The sequence below is a fragment of the Macaca mulatta genome, chromosome 1 (assembly GCF_049350105.2).
Source record: "Macaca mulatta isolate MMU2019108-1 chromosome 1, T2T-MMU8v2.0, whole genome shotgun sequence".
Classification (NCBI taxonomy): domain Eukaryota; kingdom Metazoa; phylum Chordata; class Mammalia; order Primates; family Cercopithecidae; genus Macaca; species Macaca mulatta.
The window spans coordinates 31,358,220-31,371,932 of NC_133406.1; the positions used below are offsets into that span (position 1 = coordinate 31,358,220).

General features: G+C 40.7%; 1 protein-coding gene across 2 annotated transcripts in view; it reads left to right on the top strand.

Moving 5' to 3' along the window:
• Nucleotides 1–13,713, top strand: part of ZBTB37 (zinc finger and BTB domain containing 37) — a 34,533-nt gene that overhangs the window by 1,240 nt on the left and 19,580 nt on the right. Inside the window, exons 2-3 of one of the 2 annotated variants that reach the window (XM_078000253.1) lie at nt 564–1,512; nt 3,545–3,644. In XM_078000253.1, coding sequence (XP_077856379.1) covers nt 590–1,512; nt 3,545–3,644 — 1,023 coding nt within the window. In that variant the 5' untranslated portion in view covers nt 564–589. The remainder of the gene's footprint in view (nt 1–563; nt 1,513–3,544; nt 3,645–13,713) is intronic. The other variant, XM_028850557.2, reaches the window with a different exon arrangement.

Consider the following 13,713-nt stretch of genomic DNA (forward strand, 5'->3'; position numbering starts at 1 on the left):
TCACAGCCCTATAACCAAAGTCTTTTTGTGGCAGGCTCTGACTCTTAAGCTTATAAATATTAGCCTACATTCATGTGTAATATTAGTCCCTCTATAAAATAGTAATTCTTGCAGCAGGTAGTAGAATACTAAGAGGGATATCAAGCCATCTCTGTAGAATTGCATTTATTCAGAAAGCTTTCCTCCTCCAGAGAAAAGTTGTAAAGTTATGAGATTTTATGTTCAGTCTGCAAGTACCTTATAGTTAACACTTAGTCCTTCCCACTACCTTCTGTTGAACTTTATTTTGATGTTATATACCTTATTAGTAAGGAAAGCATGGTCATAACATGAATTTTTAGGAGTCTGCAGATCACTTTTTAGTTTTAACTGTATAATCCTGTGAAACTTAAACTAAAAACCTGTTGGTAGTTCTGTTTCCACATCTAAACATAAGGAAGGTATTTCTTTTACCTGAAAATTTTGAAATTTTACCAGATAACTATGTTTAAATACTTTTGAAATTGAAAACGTCCCGGAAGTAAAATTGTAATTATTAATGAGAATATGGTTTTTTTCAGCAGGGTTGAATGTACCCTCAGGCACGATCATGGAGAAAGGTGGGAACATACAATTGGAGATTCCTGACTTCAGCAACTCTGTCTTGAGCCATCTAAACCAGTTGCGCATGCAGGGCCGTCTCTGTGATATTGTGGTCAATGTGCAAGGACAAGCTTTTCGGGCTCACAAAGTGGTGCTGGCTGCCAGCTCCCCCTATTTCCGGGATCACATGTCCTTGAATGAGATGAGTACAGTCTCCATTTCAGTCATCAAGAACCCTACTGTTTTTGAACAGCTCCTTTCTTTCTGTTACACAGGGCGGATATGCCTGCAACTGGCAGATATCATCAGCTACCTAACAGCTGCCAGTTTTCTGCAGATGCAGCATATTATAGACAAATGTACACAGATCCTGGAGGGCATTCATTTCAAAATTAATGTATCTGAGGTTGAAGCAGAATTAAGTCAAACAAGGACAAAGCATCAAGAGAGACCTCCAGAGTCTCACAGGGTTACACCAAATCTCAACCGCTCCCTTAGCCCACGACATAATACCCCAAAGGGAAACCGGCGAGGTCAGGTTAGTGCTGTGCTGGATATCAGAGAGCTAAGTCCTCCTGAGGAGTCCACCAGCCCTCAGATCATTGAACCAAGTTCTGATGTAGAGAGCCGGGAGCCCATTCTTCGGATCAACCGAGCAGGACAGTGGTATGTGGAGACAGGAGTGGCAGACCGTGGGGGTCGGAGTGATGATGAAGTTAGAGTTCTTGGAGCAGTACACATCAAAACTGAAAATCTGGAGGAGTGGCTTGGGCCTGAGAATCAGCCTTCTGGAGAAGATGGGAGTAGTGCAGAGGAAGTAACAGCCATGGTAATTGATACCACAGGCCATGGTTCTGTAGGACAGGAAAATTACACTTTAGGATCTTCAGGAGCCAAGGTGGCTCGGCCAACAAGCAGTGAAGTTGACAGGTAGGTTTGGTTTGATTTTGTTTTCCCATGTAATGGCTATTGTGTAGACATCACTAAAATAGGTTCTGTGTAGTACAGAGAGCATTTTCCTTACCTGATTTTCTTGGTCAAAATAAGTTGATGTTGGGGAAACTGGAGGTGTGCCAAAAGACTTGCATTCTTGTTTTTTTAAAGCAGGAAGCTCCATTCCTGAAGTATTCACAGTGTTGTGAGAACTGTGGTAAAGTTAGACACTTCCATGAATCATAATAGCATCTGCAGCCACACTAGGATAGGATCAGTAATTGCCAGGGCTTCCTCGGGATTCCAGGCAGGGAGCCGATCATCAGCTGGGAGCCTGGCAGCTTTGCCCTTCCTTGGTGTGTTATCACACAGGTAGGTGGCCTCCGGAAGCCTCACTTTCCTTTGTGGCACTGCTTCCTTTTCTTTGCCCCCAACTACCAAATTAGAGGAAGTATGGTACCAGCAGTAATTGTTCTTTTCAAATTAGTAAAATAGTAATTCTGAAGAAAAGCATTACTGATGTTTCTCATCTCTTTTTTTCCCTTGTTATGTGATGGTATCTTCCCTGTTGTCTTTCATGGATGACTGCTGCTACCACAGGCCTGACAATCTCCCTTTTTTCACCTCACTTTTCTCTTTTAATATGTTGTATTTATTAGAACATTTCTTTTTGGTAGAAACACCATGAGTTTCAGTCAACTAAGAGAAAGTCTCAATTGAAAGAAAGAAATATTACTAATTTAGATTGGTAATATTTGTTCTTTTTCTCTCTTAAAAATAAATTTAAATTGACTGTATGAGCAGAGAAAACTAAAGAACTGTTATTTTGGTTTGGTCTTGAGAAACAAATATATCACAGAGATTCAGTTAGTGTATACTGTATCCATTTCAGGTGGTCTTTTTATGTTATGTTATGTTATGTTATGTTATGTTATGTTATGTTATTTTTGAGACGAAGTCTCACTCTGTTGCCCAGGTTGGAGTGCAGTAGTGTGATCTCGGCTCACTGCAGCCTCAACCTCCAGGGTTCAGGTGATTCTCCTGCCACTGTGCCTGGCCTCAGGTGATCTTGATTTGAGTATTGTCTTCCTGTGTCCTTATTAAAATAATCTTGAGCATAGAACTTGTCCTCCTATGTTAGAACTGTATCAGAAGTTCTTGGGTGATGGGTGCACCAAAATCTCACAAATCACAGAAGAACTCACTTATGTAACGAGATACCACCTGTTCCCTGATAACTTACGGAAATAAAAAAAATTAAAAAAACAAAACTATCAGAAGTAATATCAGAACCAGGTGTGGTGGCTCACACCTGTGATCCCAGCACTTTGGGAGGCTGAGGCGGGTGGATTACTTGAGGCCAGGAGTTCAAGACCATCCTGGCCAACATGGTGAAATTCCATCTCTACTAAAAATACAAAAATTAGCTGAGCGTGGTGGCCACGCGCCTGTAATCTCAGCTATTTGGGCAGCTGAGGCAGGAGAATCGCTTGAACCCAGGAGGTGGAGGTTGCAGTTAGCTGAGATTGCGCCACTGTACTCCAGCCTGGGCAACAGAGCGAGACTCTGTCTCCAAAAAAAAAAAAAGTAATATCAACTTTAAATGCAAAGATTTTTTAATCTCCATGATCTGTATCAGTAGTCTAAAATACAGGTTATTATGGGACCTTGGAGAAGAAACAGCCAAAAACCTGGCAATTACATAGAAGAAACAAAATTATAGGTCCTGTTTTAATTTATTCCTTTATGGTCTCCCAGTATTTATTTAAGGAAGAAAGCTTATATTTAGCTTTAGCTTCACCAGCTCATATGGTCTGTTATGTCATTTTGTGTTCATTAAATTTACTAGGGCTAACCTATTATTTCAAATCAGATTATGTATTAACTCCATGAAAGTATTTCTCAGTTATTTGTTGCATGGTTTGTTCCCCCTTCTTTAGCCATAGAATAAAGAGGGGCGACATCACCATTTTTCAGGTTCTTTGATGCTGCTTTTCTATTAGTCCCCTTTATGTTCCTCTTCCAACAGATTTAGCCCCTCCGGCAGTGTTGTTCCCTTGACAGAGAGACACAGAGCCAGAAGTGAGTCTCCTGGGAGAATGGATGAGCCTAAGCAACCCAGCTCCCAGGTATGGAGTTGTGGATTTAGAATTGCTGTGGTGTTGAAGGAATTGCTACTGTGTATGAATAGAAAATAATGAAAAAGGAAAGATGTAGGAGAGGTAACAGTGGCCCTGTTAAAGAAATACTGTATTTTTTTTTCCCTGAGGGTAGCAGAAGTTTAATATTAAAATTATACAGAGACATCACCAGAAAGGAAAATTGTAGACTGGTATTTCTCCCAAGCGTAGATGCAAATATCTTGAAAAGAACATTAACAAATTAACAGTGATAGCTGGTTTAACATTTTAAAATTAATCATTGTAATCTGTTTCATTAATAAGGAAAAAGTGATAAATTACATATGGCAATTTTGATAGATACAGAAAAGAGCAATTCAGAAAAGAGCAATTGGCTAAAACTCCTAGCAAACAAGAAATACAAGGGAACTGGCCAGGCACGGTGGCTCACGCCTGTAATCCCAGCACTTTGGGAGGCCAAGGCAGGCGGATCACCTGAGGTCTGGAGTTCGAGACCAGCCTGACCAACATGGAGAAACTCCATCTCTACTAAAAATAGAAAATTAGCCGAGCGTGGTGGCGCACGCCTGTAATCCCAGCTACTCCGGAGGCTGAGGCAGGAGAATACCTTGAACCCAGGAGGCGGAGGTTGCTGTGACCCAAGATCGCACCACTGCACTCCAGCCTAGGCAGCAAGAGCGAAACTCCGTGGCAAAAAAAAAAAAAAAGAAATACAAGGGAACTTTCCTAATCTGATTGAAAGTATCTGTCTAAAAAATCTAGAGAAAATATTTTAATAGTAAGTTATTGAAAGCTTCCCTTGTGTGATTGGGAATGAGACAGAATGTCTGCTACCACTACTTCTACCCAGCTTTTTATTTGTAGTCCTAATCAGTGCAATAAAGCAAGAAATACAAATTTATAGCATAAGGATAACAAAGAAAGAAATAGAACTTTTGTTATTAGTAGACAGCCTGACTTGTTATGTAAAAAATGCAAAGTGGAATACTGTATTTGATTATTTTTTTTTTCTTGCTTATGGGCGTGCAGGAAAATACACTTTTGGTGTCAGCAGAGTTTGGGAAGTATAAAAAAATAAGATTGTGGAACCCTTTCCTGATTATAATAACCACACTGTACAACTGATAATAATAAAAAATAACCCCAGAAAACTACATGCAGGTAATTTGCAGGTAATTTAGGACCTGGAATGGAAAGTCTGATTTTATACGTGTGTGTGTGTGTGCACGCGCATGTGTACTATGTATATGTAGTATACACACACTATGTATACTATAGTATACACACACTACATATACTATGTGTAGTATACACACACACATTTGCCAAGTTACTAATTTATAGCATTTTATTTATGTGTGTGTATATATATTCTTTTTTTTTTTTTGAGACAGAGTCTCACTCTGTCACCCAGGCTGGAGTGCAGTGGTGCGATCTCGGCTCACTGCAACCTCTGCCTCCTGGGTTCAAACGATTCTCCTGCCTCAGCCTCCTGAGTAGCTGGGATTACAGGCGCCCGCCACCACACCTAGCTAATTTTTGTATTTTTAGTAGAGACAGGGTTTCACCATGTGGGCCAGGCTGGTTTTGAATGCCTGACCTTGCCATCTGCCCGCCTCGGCCTCCCAAAGTGCTGGGATTACAGATGTGAGCCATCGCGCCCAGCCTGCATTATATATTTGTAAACAAATTGCTTATTGCTTATGCTTTTTTTTTTTTTTTTTCTATTTTGAGACAGGGTCTCACTCTGGTTGGCCAGGCTGCATTGCACTGGTACAATCTTAGCTCACTTGAGCCTCAACCTCCTAGGTTCAGGTGATTCTCCACCTCAGCCTTCTGAGTAGCTGGAACTACAGGTGCACACTACCATGCCCCACTAATTTTTTTTTTTGTATTTTTAGTGGAAATGGCATTTCACCAGTTTGTCCAGGCTGGTCTCAAACTCGTGGACTCAAGCAATCCGCCCGCCTCAGCCTCCCAGTTTGCTGGGATTACAGGCGTGAGCCACTGTGCCCACTTGCTTACACATTTTTATTTGTGTTTGCTATTTCATGTACTGTATCTTGTCATTTATTTTCTTCCTGAATATTTTGTTAGACTAGCACATTCTAGAAAGGATAAGAATGATGAATATTTTCTTTACAACTCTCCTTAGCAGCTAGTATGAGTAGTTGGTTGATATTTTTGTTTTTTTTCTCACAGGTCTGATTGAATGATTTTTTTTAAAGCTCGTGAACTCACAAAGTAGAAGACAATAAATTGTGAACATTTTTGTCTTTAAAAAATAAACACTGTTGAATTAAGACTACATAGCTCATGTTTTTAGCCTCTGCATTACACTGATAGTATCTTGTCTAATTTTTAACTAAACCACTGATTTTTTTTTTTTTTTTTTTTTTTTTTTTAGACAGAGTCTCGCTGTGTCCCCCAGGCTGGAGTGCAGTGGCATAATCTTGGCTTACTGCAACCTCCACCTCCCTGGTTCAAGCAATTCTCTTGTGTCCGTTTCCCAAGCAGCTGGGACTACAGGCGCATGCCACCACACCCAGCTAATTTTTGTATTTTTAGTAGAGACGGGGTTTCACCATATTGGTCAGGTTGGTCTCGAACTCCTGACCTCAGGTAATCCAACTGCCTCGGCCTCCCAAAGTGCTGAGATTACAGTCATGAGCCACCACGCCCAGCCTAAACCACTGAATATTTATTGTGTGCATGGTGTAGTAATAGCAGTAAGACATTGTTACAAACTGTGTTTTTTAGTTTTGATAAGATGTTAGATAAAATATTAGGAGCTTGGAGGAAAAGTAATTTCACTCATATTATTAGGGCCCTTTTTCTCCTCGTCTCTCAAATATGGTATGATAACAATGCAGAGGAGGCTGTTATGCAGATACAGACATGTGTCACTAATTGACAGTATGTTCTGAGAAATGCTAGACCATTTTGTCATTGTGCAAACATAGAGTTTACTTACACAAATCTAGATGGTATAACCTACTACACACCTAGGTTATATGATATATCCTGTGCCTCTTAGGCTACAAACCTGTATAGCATGTTACTGTACTGAATTCTGTAGGCAGTTATAAAGTCATAGTAAAATATTTGTGTATCTAAACATAGAAACGATAGTGTAAAAATATTGCATTATAGTCTTATGGAAGCACAGTTACATATGTGGTCCATCATTGACCAGAATGATGTTATGTGGTACATAACTGTAAATTCAGTAATGAGACAGACATTACAACTCAATGGGGGCATAAGACAGACTAACAAATACACACAAAAAAATGTAAGACTATACAGTATAAACTTCAGTGATGACAGTGTTGTGGGACTAGGATTGCTTAAAAGGCAATGGAATCAGTGTCCACTTAAGGAAAGTGTTATCAAGATTTTCTTTCTTTTTTTTTTTTTTTTTTTTTTGAGACGGAGTCTCGCTCTGTCACCCAGCCCAGGCTGGAGTGCAGTGGCACGATCTCGGCTCACTGCAAACTCCGCCTCCCGGGTTCACGCCATTCTCCTGCCTCAGCCTCCCGAGTAGCTGGGACTACAGGCGCCCACAACTGCGCCCGGCTAATTTTTTGTATTTTTAGTAGAGACGGGGTTTCACCGTGGTCTCGATCTCCTGACCTTGTGATCCGCCTGCCTCGGCCTCCCAAAGTGCTGGGATTACAGGCGTGAGCCACCACGCCCGGCCAAGATTTTCTTTCTTTTTTTTTTTTTGGAGACGGGATCTTGCTTTGTCCCCCAGGCTGGAGTGCAGTGGTACGATCATGGCTCACTGCAGCCTTGCCCTCCCTGGCTCAAACAGTCCTCTCACCTCAGCTCCTGAGTAGTGGGGACCACAGGCATGTGCCACCACACCCAGTTAATTTTTTTGTTTTTTATAGACACAGGGTTTCACTGTATTGCCCAGGCTGATCTCAAATTCCTGAGTTCCAATGGTGACTCACACCTGTAATCCCAGCACTTAGAAGACCAAGGTGCAGTCCTCAGAGATGTGAGCCACCACGTCCAGCCTCAAGGATATTTTAAATGCAGTTTTTAAATAAGTTAGGAAGGGATAATTTATTCCATTTATAGATAGAATAGGGGCAAGAATTAGAATTCTGTAAGAATATTTACCTTCTTGAAGCAAAAGGTACAGACCGGCTATAATGAAATAGGAGATAAGTAAGATTAGGTGGAGATGATATTAAGGGTGATATATATGCCTTAATGGATATGAAAGTTTAATATGGTAAGTCTACTCACCCGTTTTTTTCCGCTACTACAGGGAACTAAAACAGGGCAAGGACTTACAGTAAGAATGAATATTGATAGACTTGAAGAACTTCCTGATTATGGGGTTGATTAAACTGGAACACACTAATAAAGTTACTCCTTTACTTAAAAACATTCTGTAACTTTTTCTGTGACATGAAGGTTAATATACTTGGTCTAATTTTCCAAGTGACTTACAGTCTTTTTAACCCAACTTTTCCCACTGCTCATCAGCATTCACTGTCTCAAACAACCAGACTCTCCCTGTGTCAGAACCACATTAAACTTATTTCCCTCTCTGCATCTAAATTCTGAATGCCTCATTGTTTTCAGGTGTCTGGGTTCGGCCAAGGCCCAACTCCTAGTTTTATCTGTCCTAACTGCTCCAGTCCTCTTTGATTTTTCCTTTTTATGATACTATTATAGCATGGTATAGTACAATTTTTCCTGATTCTCTAGATTCATATATATTGTTCCTTTTTTATTTGCATTAGTTTTGTGTTTCCTATTAAACTGAAATCTCCTTGAGAGCAGAGACCACATTTTCTTTCCTCTTTTTGTTTTTGTCTTTTGACAGTTTTAGTACCAATAAGTGTTTATTCATTGTATTTTCCCAGGGAAAGGAGAAGGGAAGGGGAAAGAGTCAGCATGTGTTACAGAATGATTAGAAAATGGGCAAGGAAGTACCCAGTACAGCAAAATCAACCATCAAATAAACACACCCCAGTGATGGGGTCACCAATGCCCAAAGAGGCTCTGTCTCCTGCAGTGCAGGAATGAGGGGAAGGGACCAGGAAAAGAACAGACAGGTACAGACTTTCCTACCTTCCCTCCCTCTCATAAATTCAAGATTTCACATAAAGCTTTAGTTTCTAGTGGTAAACATGAAGTTACATTTGTTCATCTCCTATTAAGCAATCTTGTGGCCACTTTGACATAAATTTCTTGCGCCTGTATAAAAGTTCTTGAGTTACTTGGATATAAATTCACCATTTAGGCCAGGTGCAGTGGCTCACAACTGTAATCCCAACACTTTGGGAGGCTGAGACGGGCTGATTGCTTGACATCAGGAGTTCAAGACCAGCCTGGCCAACATGGTGAAACCCCTTCTCTAGTAAAAGTACAAAAACATTAGCCAGGCATGGTGGCAGGTGCCTGTAATCCCGGATACTTGGGAGCTGAGACAGGAGAATCGCTTGAACCTGGGAGGCGGAGGTTTCTGTGAGCCAAGATCATGCCATTGCCCTCCAGCCTGGGCAGGAAGAGCAAAACTTCATCTCAAAAAAAAAATTCAGCACTTTTTCTCTTTCTTGGCTTCCTGACCCCACTTTCTACATGAAAAGCCCCCCATTGCTTCTCTGTACTTTAGGATTAAAGATTAAGTAGGTTTAATGCATCCAAAATCCACAGTGTCTTAAAGGTTTAGCATGAATCACATCAAGAAAAGTGGTCTTGACTCAGGAGATTGCAAACAAGGGATGGAAAGTTCCTAGCTTCTTCAGGATTTTTGCATAAATCATTTCAGAGTTGTGGAGATGCCCTAAAAATTAAATATGTATATGCATGGGTGTGTAGGTTTTCTTTTGGGGGTCAATGGAATAGAGGGAGAAGGGTAGGGGACAAGTTTTTAGGACAGAAGATCTGGCCCAATAGGTAATAGGGAAAGGAGAACACAAGAGAAAGGATGGTTCAAGATCCCCACTTTTAAGAAGAGAGCTCCCCAATCTAATGTTTCAGATTTTTTACCAGGTACAGAAGCTTCTGTCAAAGATGCTTTGCCAGTTTTTCTCTCAATACAAGAAGAAGTTTGTAGACCCCAAAAGAACATGGAGAAATAATTTCCAACTATCGGCTGGGTGAGGTGGCTCACACTTGTAATCCCAGCACTTTGGGAGGCCCAGGTCAGTGGATCACCTGAGGTCAGGAGTTCGAGACCAACCTGGCAAACATGGTGAAACCCCATCTCTACTAAAAGTAAAACATTAGCCGGGCATGGTGGTGGGCACCTGTAATCTCAGCTACTCGGGAGGCTGCAGCAGGAGAATCACTTGAACCTGGGAGGCAGAGGTTGCAGTGAGCCGAGATCATGCCACTGTACTCCAGCCTGGGCGACAAAGCGAGACTGTCTCAGAAAAGAACATGAAGAAAGACCAGCACATTATATTTACACAAACTAGGCCACTTAGCAATGACCAACTCAGTGAAGTCCTCCAAAGCCCAGACAAATACAATGACTAACGGGGTGTAGGGGAAAGCATTTAGGGGAAACAAAAACACGGGATCAGACACACACAACCCAAGTGCGTTTTATTGCATTTGAGAGACCATGTTTTCTTACCTTCTTTGTATCTCTGACATTATCTTCTTAGGTGCCTAATTAATAGGAGTTTTATCTCTAAGTAATTCTTTTTTTTTTTTTTTTTTTTTGAGACGGAGTCTCGCTGTGTCGCCCAGGCTGGAGTGCAGTGGCTGGATCTCAGCTCACTGCAAGCTCTGCCTCCCGGGTTTACACCATTCTCCTGCCTCAGCCTCCCCAGTAGCTGGGACTACAGGCGCCCGCCACCTCGCCCGGCTAGTGTTTTGTATTTTTTAGTGGAGACGGGGTTTCACCATGTTAGCCAGGATGGTCTCGATCTCCTGACCTCGTGATCCGCCCGTCTCGGCCTCCCAAAGTGCTGGGATTACAGGCTTGAGCCACCGTGCCCGGCTATCTCTAAGTAATCCTAAGTAACTAAGTTTACTTAGTAGTTGCCCAATAAATAGGCACCTACTAAATAGGGAGTTATTTAGTTACTTGTAAAATCCTTAATTTTGGAGATCCTTCAAAAATACTAATACACCAAATCAGATGACTTTTTAAGGCCCTTCAGTTAACTTTGGGTATGTGGTTAGTAACTGAAAATTAGAATGGTAGAAGGCTTTGAAGTCCATGTAAGCAATCTAGACTGATGTTTGTTTTAGAAAATTTGGAAACCTTCCGTGTATATGGAGGTTTCATATAAATTATATGGAATAATTCATTAAGAAATAGCTATTGAGCCAGGCACTGATCAAATTCCTAGATATTTGGCAGTGCAGAATGTCCCTGTGCTTACAGCAGAGTTTACAATCGAATAGGTAATTGCCAAGTGAGAGGAATGAAATAATCCACCTCTTGGCAACAGAGAGAACCAGGAGGAAGCGACTTTTGCCTTTGCTTCTTTTTAAAGTTTAAAACAATAAAACTACAAAAAGTAAATTGCTGCCATTAACAAGGACCCAATCTACATTTTGTGGTGTTCATTCTTCTATTGGAACTTCACTGTAATAATTTTTTGGATGAGGCTGGTCATAATATGTGATGTTTGTGCTTACAGTTTATCACTGATTACTAAAATGCATTTACTTTCTGCATGTGGACAATACTGATACAACATTACCTTCCTTAGAGTTGGGGAGATATTTTTTCTTTTTTTTCTTTTTTTTTTTTTAATTATACTTTAAGTTCTAGGGTACATATGTACAACGTACAGGTTTGTTGCATATGTATACATGTGCCATGTTGGTGTGCTGCACCCGTTAACTCGTCATTTACATTAGGTATATCTCCTAATGCTATCCCTCGCCCATCCTCCCACCCCACGACAGGCCCCGGTGTGTGATGTTCCCCACCCTGTGTCCAAGTGTTCTCATTGTTCAATTCCCACCTATGAGTGAGAACACGCGGTGTTTGGTTTTCTGTCTTTGTGATAGTTTGGTCAGAATGATGGTTTTCAGCTTCATCTATGTCTCTACAACAGACGTGAACTCATCATTTTTTATGGCTGCATAGTATTCCATGGTGTATGTGTGCCACATTTTCTTAATCCAGTCTATCATTGATGGACATTTGGGTTGGTTCCAAGTCTTTGCTATTATGAATAGTGCTGCAGTAAACATACGTGTGCATGTGTTTTTATAGCAGCATGATTTATAATCCTTTGGATATATACCCAATAATGGAATGGCTGGGTCAAATGGTATTTCTAGTTATAGATCCTTGAGGAATCGCCACACTGTTTTCCACAATGGTTGAACTAGTTTGCAGTCCCACCAACAGTGTAAAAGTGTTCCTATTTCTCCACATCCTCTCCAGCACCTGTTGTTCCTGACTTTTTAATAATTGCCATTCTAACTAGTGTGAGATGGTATCTCATTGTGGTTTTGATTTGCATTTCTCTGATGACCAGTGATGATGAGCATTTTTTTCATGTGTCTTTTGGCTGCATAAATGTCTTCTTTTGAGAAGTGTCTGTTCATATCCTTCATCCACTTTTTGATGGGGTTGTTTGATTTTTTCTTGTAAATTTGTTTAAGTTCTTTGTAGGTTCTGGATATTAGCCCTTTGTCAGATGGGTAAATTGTAAAAATTTTTCCCATTCTATAGGTTGCCTGTTTACTCTGATGGTAGTTTCTTTTGCTGTGCAGAAGCTCTTTAGTTTAATTAGATCCCATTTGTCTATTTTGGCTTTTGTTGCCATTGCTTTTGGTGTTTTGGTCATGAAGTCCTTGCCCATGCCTATGTCCTGAATGGTATTACCTAGGTTTTCTTCTAGGATTTTTATGGTTTTAGGTCTAATATTTAAGTCTTTAATCCATCTTGAATTAATTTTTGTATAAGGTGTAAGGAAGGGATCCAGTTTCAGCTTTCTACATATGGCTAGCCAGTTTTCTCAGCCCCACTTATTAAATAGGCAATCCTTTCAGAGTTGGGGGGATTTCTTAGGGTATTTTTACCCTCAAGGTTATAAATAATATGAGTTTGTAATGTTTAATAATAGCTAACATTTATTCAGCACTTTAGTGTATTAACTCATTCAATGCTCAGAGCAACTAGTGAGGGAAATTCTGTTACTATATTCACTTTACAGGTGAGGAAACTGAGGAATAGAAGTGTTAACTAACTTGCTCCAAGTCACACAATAAATGGAACTCACATTTGAACACAGGTTCCAGCATCCTTAATTGCTATGTAATATTATGCATTCATTGCATAATATTTTAGGACCATTGAAGGTCCTAAAAGTTACCATTGTGTTTAGAAAAAAGAGTACTGTTTGGCCGGGCGCGGTGGCTCAAGCCTGTAATCCCAGCACTTTGGGAGGCCGAGACAGGCGGATCACGAGGTCAGGAGATCGAGACCATCCTGGCTAACATGGTGAAACCCCATCTCTACTAAAAAATACAAAAAACTAGCCGGGCAACGTGGCGGGTGCCTGTAGTCCCAGCTACTCGGGAGGCTGGGAGGCTGAGGCAGGAGAATGGCGTAAACCCAGGAGGCGGAGCTTGCAGTGAGCTGAGATCCGGCCACTGCACTCCAGCCTGGGCGGCAGAGCGAGACTCCGTCTCAAAAAAAAAAAAAGGATACTGTTATCATGTTCATTTCTCATGAGAATCCTCTAAAGCTGGCAAATCATATGATAACCTTTGTACCTTATGGATGAGAAGACAGCCTTAGATGTTTTGTCCTTGGTCACCCAAGACCTTTAGTGGGAAGATTCCTCATTCTTTATTTGAATTCAGTTTTTATTATCCAGGGAAATGAAGCATAAAGAAATATTGATATAAAACAAATAAAATAGTCTTAAAACCTCAGTCTTAGTATTCAGCACTTGACTTTACATACTGCTTCCCAAACCTGTTGAGAACTGCCTGTATTGGAAATGCTGAATAGCACCGTCAGCATAGGAGGGGACAAAACATCTTTAGAAATTAAAAGAGCAAAAGATCTTCTATAGTGTCTATCTTAGGGGGAAAAGCACAGGCAACA